The following is an 8,579-nucleotide window of genomic DNA, read 5'->3' as shown; positions in this document are numbered from 1 at the left end:
CAAGAATGTCTTGTCATCATCACTATTCAGTATTGTACTAGCAGTTAGTAGTTATAGTAATAAAACAAAAAGAAATTGAAAGAATAATAGGCAGTGAGGAAACTAAACTATCATTCTCTGCAGATGACATAATGATATACTTAGAGAACCCTAGAGAATCAATTTACAAAAACTTTAGCAAAGTTGCAGGATACAAAATAAACCCATATAAATCATCAGTATTTCTGTATTTTGCCAACATAACCCAGCAAGAAGAGGTTGAAAGAGGGGTGGCCAGGTAGCACAGTGAGTAAGAGCACGGCTCCAGTGTGTCGGGATGACCTGGGATCGTATCCTGGTCTCAGACACTTAGCACCCACCCAGAAATATCTGCCCGTGTAACCTTGAGCAAGTTACTTAACCCCAATTGCTTAGGGGCGGCCAGGTGGCTCAGAGAGTAAGAGCACTGGCCCCAGTGTCGGGATGACCTGGGGTTCAAATCCAGGCTCAGATACTCATCACCACACCCAGAAACACCTGGCCGTGTAACCTTGAGCAAGTTACTTAACCCCAATTGCTTTAAAAAAAAAAAAAAAAGAAGAGGTTGAAAGAGAAATTCCATTAAAAATGGCTGCAGACAATATAAGATAACTTGGAAGTTAATCTGTTAAGACAAATCCAAGAATCATATGAATGTCGTTACAAAACACTTTTCACACAAAGACTTAATCTAAACCAGTGCTTCTTAAACTGTGGGTTGAGACCCCACAGTTTAAGAAGCTTGGAAGGGGTTGCTAGTGGAAAAACCTTAAATAACCCAGATCTAAACAACTTCAGAAATATGACTTGCTAATGGGTAGGCTGAGCCAGTATAATAAGGATGACAATTTTGCTAAAGTAATTTACTTCTTCAGTGCCATACTAACCAAACTACCAAAGAATTATAGAGCTAGAAAAAGTAATAATAAAATTCATCTGGAAGAACAAAAGGTTAAGAAGGAAATCAATGAAAAAAACTGCGGGAAGGTGACCAGATTTCAAACTAAATTGCAAAGCAAAAATCACCAAAAGAATCTGGTTCTGCCTAAGAGAAAGTGGTAGATCAGTGGAATTTCAGGGGTATGGAACCTGTGGCCTTGAGGCCACATGTAGCCCTCTAGGTCCTCAAGTGTGTCCCTTTGACTGAATCCATACTTCGCAGAACAAATACCCTTAAAAGAATTTTGATTCTTCGAGGCCACCTCTGGATGAGATATACAGTATATGATAAGTAGTAAATGACTGTGGTAATGTTGTGTTTGATAAACCCAAAGATTTGAGTCAAGAACTCACAGTGGAACAAAAACTGTTGGGGAAAACTGGAACACAACGAGGCATGAACTAACATCTCATACCACATATACCAAGATAAGGTCAAAGTGGACACATGATTTAGATATAATGGGTGATACCATAAGCAGATTAGAGGAGCATGGAAAACTTTACCTGTCAGGTCTATGGATAATAAAGGAAGAATTTGTGATCAAAAAAGAAAAAGGATCACAGGAGGGAAAATGGATATATTTTGTTTACACGAAGTTAAAAAGGGTTTGCACAAACAAAACTGATTAGAAAGAAAGCAGGAAATAGGAAAAAAAATTTTTACAGCAAATTTCTCTAAGGGCCTCATTACTTAAATATTTAGACAACTGACTTAAGTTTATAAAAATACGAGGAATTCCCTAATCAATAAATGGTCAAAGATATGAACAAGCAGATTTCAAAAGAAGAAATCAAAGCTATCTATAGTAATATTTAAAAATGCTCTAAATCACCACTGATTAGAATTAAAACAATTCTGAGGTACCATTTCACACCTATCAGATTTGCTTAACCTAATGGAAAATGTTGGAGGGGGTGTGGAAAAATGAGTATTGATGGAGTTGGTGGAGTTTTATTTATTTTTTGTTTTTTGAACTCCACTCATTATGGAGAATTGAAACTATGCCCAAAGGGCTCTGTAATTGTTACCCAACAGTACCACAACTAAATCTGTATCTCGAAGAAAAAATGAAAAGGACCCATATGTACAAAAATATTAGTAGCAGCTCTTTTTGTGGTGGCAAAGAATTAGAAATTGAGGGAGTACCTATCAATTAGGGAATGACTAAACAAGTTGCTATATCTAATTGTGGTGGAACGCTGTCGTGCTGTATGAAATGATGATCAGCGTGCTTTTAGAAAAACCTGGGAAGATTTATGTTGAGATCATTGTGCACAGTAACAGCAGTATTATAGGATGATCTGAATTAATTAGATTAGCTGCTCTGATTAATACTATGATCCAAGATAATTCTCAGGGACTCATAAATTATGCTGTCCACCTTAGTAGAGAGGACTGATGAACTCTGAGTGGCAGCTGAAACATAATTTTTTCACTTAATTTTTTTGGTAAGGTGCTACTATGGAAATAGCGTTATGTGATTTTACATGTATAATTGATAAATTGCTCGCCTTTTCAATGGGTGGAGGGAGGAGCTGGATAGAGAGAGAGAATTTGGAATTCAAATTAAAAAAAAAATTATTGTTAAAAATAACCAAAGAATAAAAGGCAGGTTTTTAAAAAAAGATGACAACCTGCAGAAGTCTCATTTTCCTTATGAATAATCACGTGTACGTAAGTACGTATTCAGAGTAAGATCTCTCCAGAGACCTTGATCCTGGGGCACAGGGCCAGCATACTTACAGCGTACTTTTAGAGACCAGTGTCATTCAGACCTCTCATTTTGCAGGTAAGGAAATTGAGGCTCAAAGAGGTAGTATCGGTACCTAAAGTCACACAGGAAATGTTTGTCATTTGCAAAATAGCCTGCAGAAGAGACTTTCTAGGTATGGCTGTAGAAAAGTAGATATCCTTCCTCTTTATCTTGTGTTCCTGCTGCCTTTGTTTTTCTTTGCTTGTGAATAACTAGGCACCATCCAGGAGAGATGATCTTTGTATAGAAAGGGATATTCCAAGGGCTGCTTTGATCTGCTGTTGAGTTGCTCTCTAACTTAGAAAAGACACCGTTTTAACTTCCCAGGCCTCCTCCTTCCCTTCCCCAGGCTCCAGTTTGGTACTGGATTTTTCACTGAGCTGCATTGTTCTCTTCAGTGGGTAAATGCAGAGTTTGCATAGGTTGGCAGAATTCAATGTAGTATTTTCTGGTATTGATTCATGCAGTTTGTCCCTTCTCTGCTTATCACTATTATAGCTAATAGCTTATCACTATTATTTCTGAATAATACTGCGGTGGGCTTATGTTGCTGCGACACAGAACTATGCAGTTTTCACTTTAAATTTCTCACAAAGAAGGCACTTCCCCTCACTCCTTTGCATGATGTGGAGAGAGAGGTCTGCAGATGTGGAACATTGCATACGTATTTCAGCCTTTTTCAATACATTAATTAGTTTTATGGCTTTTTCTGATCTCTTTTGTTTTCTTTTTGTAATAAGGGATGACCCCTGGGGAGGGAAGTAGGGAAGGGTGTGGAGCAATTTAGGCAATCTGAATAAGTATTAATAAAATTTATTTTGAAATTTTCTCATGAATAATAGCTTCTATCTACAGAGCACATTCTGGTCTACAAAGCTCTTTGCTCACAGCCCCCTCTGGAAACTGCCCTACAGGCCTCCATCCTGAGCCTTCTTCTCCCTCCACTCCCTTTTTACTATTTCAAGTGGTGATATCTCATCAGTTCACATGCATACAGTTGTCAGGTTTATGCTGATGATTCTCAGATTTGCTTTTCCAGCCTTAACTCTCCACTGACCTCTAATTTTGTATGTCCAACTGCCTGTTGAACATCTTAAAGTGGATGTCCTGAATTATCTTAGACTCCACATGTCCCAAACTGCACTGACTGTCTCTCCCAGTCTCAGGGCCTCACAACCTAGGTGGCATCCTCAACTCTTCACCCTCCTATCCCCCACTTCCAGTGTGTTGCCAAGGCCTGTCTGTTTTGCCTTCCTAAGTTCTCTCCATTGTAGCCCTTCCTCCCTTCACAGCTGCCCCCCTGCTGCAGGCCCATATCATACTTGTACTGTTATCATAGCCTAGTGGTGGCTTGTAGCCCCAGCCTCAGGTCTCTCCATGATCCGGTTCTTCTTCCACTCGATGTAAAAGTCACCTTCCTAAAGCACAAACCTGACTATATCACCTCTCATGACTTCAGTTACTCCCTCCAACCTCTGGGATCAAATATAAAATCCTCTGTTGGCATTCAAAGCTCTTTTTTTTATTTTTGGAGGGGGAAGAAGAGCAGTTGGGGTTAAGTGACTTCCCCAAGGTCACACAGCTAGTAAGCATGTCAAGTTGATGAGGGATGGCTCCCTTCTAGGTTCAGCAGGAACTCTGATCTTATCCAAGACCAGGAAACCTGCAATGGCGTCTGGAAAGAATTCAAGGTCTCAGGCTTAATTGGAGTGAGAGTTGTAGAAGTTTATTGTTATGCTTCTCAGGCAAGAGTCCTTTAGGGGACCTGCAGGTGAGAGGGGTACAGGCTTTTACCTTTAAAGGGTAGGGCTGCCATTGTCAGGGCTGACCGGATGGAAGGGACCTCAGTGCACAGATAAAGGTTAGAGCTGACAGAGGAGAACTTGTGACTTTAGTGCATAGACAGTTTAGATGAGATTTGGGCCAGACCGGAGGAGACTAAGTGAAGAGATTAAGTAAGAACAAAGGAGTCACTAGGTGTTGCCTAGGCCAGAGCCCCAGGCTGGGAAAGGGATTTCACAGATTACAATTTTACAATACAAATTGCAATTACAACTGCACAAACTGGTTTTACAAAAAATTGGTTTTACAAATTGATTTAGACCCCAGGTACCCCATCAAAGTGCCTGAGGCTGAATTTGAACTCAGGTCCTTCTGATTCCAAGGTCAATGCTCTATTCACTATGCCACCTAGCAGCCCCTCCAAGCTCTTTATAACCCGCCGCCTCCCCAACTTTTCTGGTCTTTTTACTCCTTAACCTCCCTCCTCCCATGCTCTATGATATAGTGATTCCAGTCTCCTTGCTATTCTTGAACAAGACCTTCCATCTTCCAGTTCTGGGCATTTTCACTGACTGTCCCCCAGGCCTGGAATGCTCTCCCTCTTCCTCTCTGCCTCCTGGCTTCCCTGAAGTCCTAGCTAAAGCCCCACCTTTCACAGGAAGCCTTTCCTTATCCCTCTTAATGTGATTTCTCTCCCTCTGTTGATTTTTTCCAAGCTAGCCTGTGTGTATCTTGTTTATGTACAGTAGTTGCATTGTCTCCATCTCCCCTGTTCATGAATAGCTTTGAATTCCTTGAGAGCAGGGACTGTTTTACCTTTATTTGTATTCTCTGTGCTTAGCACAAAGTAGGTGCTTAATAAATATTTGTTGACTGACTGTATTATCATACCGATTTTCCAGATGAGGAAACTGGGGCTGGAAGAGGTTAAGTGACTTTGCTCATGTAAATAGTGTGTTTTGAATTGTTTCTGATATTTGTGCTGGAGTGACCTTGGACAAGACTGGCCCTTCATCTCTAAAATGATGAAGTTGGACTAGAAAGCTTGTGAGGCTCCTTCTAGCTTTTAATCCTGTGTTTCCTGTCTGTACAGGAAATGGTAGATAGAGGATGGATTTGAACCCAGGTCTCTAGACACCAAATCCAGCATTTTTGTGCTACTCAGTGTTGCCTGTGTAATATGAAATGAGCTCTTGCCACTGTTGGCTGTCTTTCTTTTATTGGCGAGGAACCTGAAACCCAAGAGAGGTTCTCACCCACCTCAAGCTAGAATTTAATCAAGTCTCTGATCTTCAGTCCCACACTCTTTCAGTTTCATTATACTGCGTCTTTTGAAAGAACAAGGTGGTGAAAAAGTGCAAGAGAAAACAGAAGAGCATGGGCTACCCAGCTCTTGTGAAAAAAGATCTGAGAGTCTTAGTGAGCCCACAGTCAATATGAGTACGTATGACCAAGAAAGGTAATGCGACCGAGAGAGCTAGTGAAGTGACAGTCCCATTGTCCTGTGCCCTGAACAGAGCACATCTACGGTATTGTGTTCAGTTCTGGGCTGCACAGGAAAATGGAAGATTGCTTCTATTTACAAGATAGTAAAAAGACTTCAGATGGTGCCATATGAGGATTGTTTGGAGGAGCCTAGAGGAGAGAAACAGGCATATATTATTCAATTCAATTTAGCACGCTTTCATTCTGGCCCTGCTAGGTGCCAGGCAGAGTGCCAGAGATGTGAAGATGAGAACAGTCTGTCCTCAAGGAGCTGTTCTCAGTGACTTTTTTCACCTCTTTAAGGGCTGGGGTGGGGGTAGCCAGACTGGATCTGCCTGGCCCCAGAGGGCAGAACTTGGAGGAAAGGGTAAGAAATATCTGACAGAACTTCCTGCCCTTGGAATGGTCCACGGGTGGGATGAGCTGACTGTGGTAGTAGGGAGCTAAGTGACCACTTATTGGCCCCAGTGAGAGAGGTTTCCTGATCAGGGAAGAACCAATTCTGAAGCCTCTTCCAGTGCCAGGTTCTCTGATACAACGCTGGTAGGTGGCATACTCTGAGTGTGAATCCTGCCTCATACACCGCCTGGCTGGGCAAGTCAGTCACTAACTCTTTTCAGATTCAATTTCTTCATCTGTCAAGTATGGATCAAATGACAGATGTCAAGTGCTTTGCAAACCTTCAGACACTAGATAAGAGTTATTATTATTGGTGGTGTTATAGACAGCTTTTCCTCTATGATTTCTTTCTTGGACTTTGTGTTTACAAACCCAGTGTTTGTAAATATCCAGGCTTTACCCCTTCTGAAGCTCCCTGGAGGCTTTCCCCTCTTCTTTGCCTTTGTTTCTGTCTACCTGAGGAAGAAAAGGGAGTGGGAGTGAGAGCAGCCTTTTGCTGTGGGCTTTCCCATCTTCTATGGGCTGTTGGCCCGTCCCTGCACTTCTGACTTGGCTTCATGGAGTCTGCAGGCCTGGAGGTTGAGAGGAAGAGGCAGCTTGTTTCCAGGGAGAGCCTGCAGGATTCTGAGCCTGAGGATCTGGTTTCCTCCATAAGAACACCGCCTATAAGGGTGTTAGAGAAGAGTGGGGAGACCAAATGCAGTATAGAACGAGGAAGCAGAACCCCTCTTTTCCTTTGGCAGAAATCGGTGCCCTCAGCCCCCATTCCCTGGCCTGGGCATCACCAGCCTCTGAAGTCTGGCACCATCTCCTCTTCCCAGCTGGCCATCCATCCTGTGACCTGCCCTTCCTTTCCTCTGTGCTCCCCCCAAACAGGCTACTCAGCAGCCCCCCAGTCATTCTCTGACTTTCCCACCTTAGTGTCTTCAGTTACCTCAGTAATGCCCTCTCTTCAGGTGTCTGCCTGTTGAAAATCCTTCCCATCCCTCACAGCCCTGCTTCTCTGATGATTTCCCCCTTACCATTCCTTTTCACTCAGAAACTATTCTTTCTTATGGATCTTTATACCTTACTTTTGTATTCTATTTAGGAGAAAGAAGATGTCCTTGAGGGCAGGGACCGTAGTGTTTATCTTTCTAGTCTGAGAGAGTTGCCTGGGAGAGGGTAAATGAGTTGCCTTAGATTACACAGTGAGTGTATGTCATTGGTGGGACTTGAATTCAGGTCTTGTCTCTAAGGCCAGCTCTATCCACTAGGTCAAGCTTCCTCTTTCATAGTAATACTCAATAGATATGTTAAAATTAAAATTCTACAGGTGTTAGGTGTATATCCTGAAAAGTTTTTGGTTTTGATTATTATCTTATAATTCACTTCCTTTTTTTGGCTTTTTTTTTTGGAGGAGGGAGGGCAGGGCAGTTGGGGTTAAGTGACTTGCCCAAGGTCACATGGCTAGTTTGTGTGTGTGTGTGTGTGTGTGTGTGTGTTAAGTGTCTGAGGCCAGATTTGAACTCAGGTCCTCCTGGCTCCAGGGCTGGTGCTCTACTCACTGTGCCACCTAGCTGCCCCTATAATTCACTTCTTTCTCTGGTAGTGTGTGGGGAAATCCACCTCATTGAGACCCTGGTTCATCGGACTTTAATTGAAGTTTTACTTTAATGTCATTATGCATGTCTTGAAATTGTCAGAGATTTGGAGTCTGAGCCCCAGCACCGTCTCTGCTTAAAATTGTGATCCCTGGGCACATCTTTTCAAGTCTCTGAACCTTATTAGTTCCCTGCTTTGTAAAATGGAGATCTCACAGGATTGTCATGAGGAAAGTGCCTTGTAAAAATCTTAGTTAGAAAAAGCATCCTGTTATTATGAACAGTATATTAGTCTAGAAGGATACAGGAGTAGTTTCAAACCCTTATTTTAAATTTCTTTGTAAATTTTGGGGGATAATTCTAAAATCTTGTCTTTTTATTCCAAGATACTTCTGAAATAGGTTGTAGTAAAAAAAAATCTAGCTTACAATTTTTTAAATTGGCTAAATTTTCTTTGTAATATAAATACTTTATGATATGTTTTTGTTTTTCTTTCAGTCCAAGGACAAAATGATGAGAGGTTCCCGCAGAGGCTGTGTTAGACTCCGAGTAAGTAACTTTCTTTCCTTTTTGGGAAAGCCAAGTTTCATAGAAAGCTAAAAAGTGAGCGTTCTGG

At 41.7% G+C, this 8,579-nt stretch overlaps 1 protein-coding gene across 9 annotated transcripts in view; it reads left to right on the top strand.

The window, feature by feature from the left end:
- The window catches only part of LOC138165352 (oxysterol-binding protein-related protein 9), a 163,885-nt gene that overhangs the window by 22,762 nt on the left and 132,544 nt on the right, over nucleotides 1-8,579 (top strand). For 5 of the 9 annotated variants that reach the window (XM_069093597.1, XM_069093596.1, XM_069093587.1 and 2 more), the window contains exon 2: nucleotides 8,462-8,512. The exons of the other annotated variants lie outside the window; for them this stretch is intronic. In XM_069093597.1, coding sequence (XP_068949698.1) covers nucleotides 8,462-8,512 — 51 coding nt within the window. The remainder of the gene's footprint in view (nucleotides 1-8,461; nucleotides 8,513-8,579) is intronic. 9 annotated transcript variants of the gene reach the window in all.

The sequence above is a fragment of the Petaurus breviceps genome, unplaced genomic scaffold (assembly GCF_028583685.1).
Source record: "Petaurus breviceps papuanus isolate PSGF00001 unplaced genomic scaffold, PetGlider_PUasm1.0 208, whole genome shotgun sequence".
NCBI classification, from domain to species: domain Eukaryota; kingdom Metazoa; phylum Chordata; class Mammalia; order Diprotodontia; family Petauridae; genus Petaurus; species Petaurus breviceps.
The sequence above is the reverse complement of the archived record's forward strand: the minus strand, read 5'-3'. Positions and strand labels throughout refer to the sequence as shown.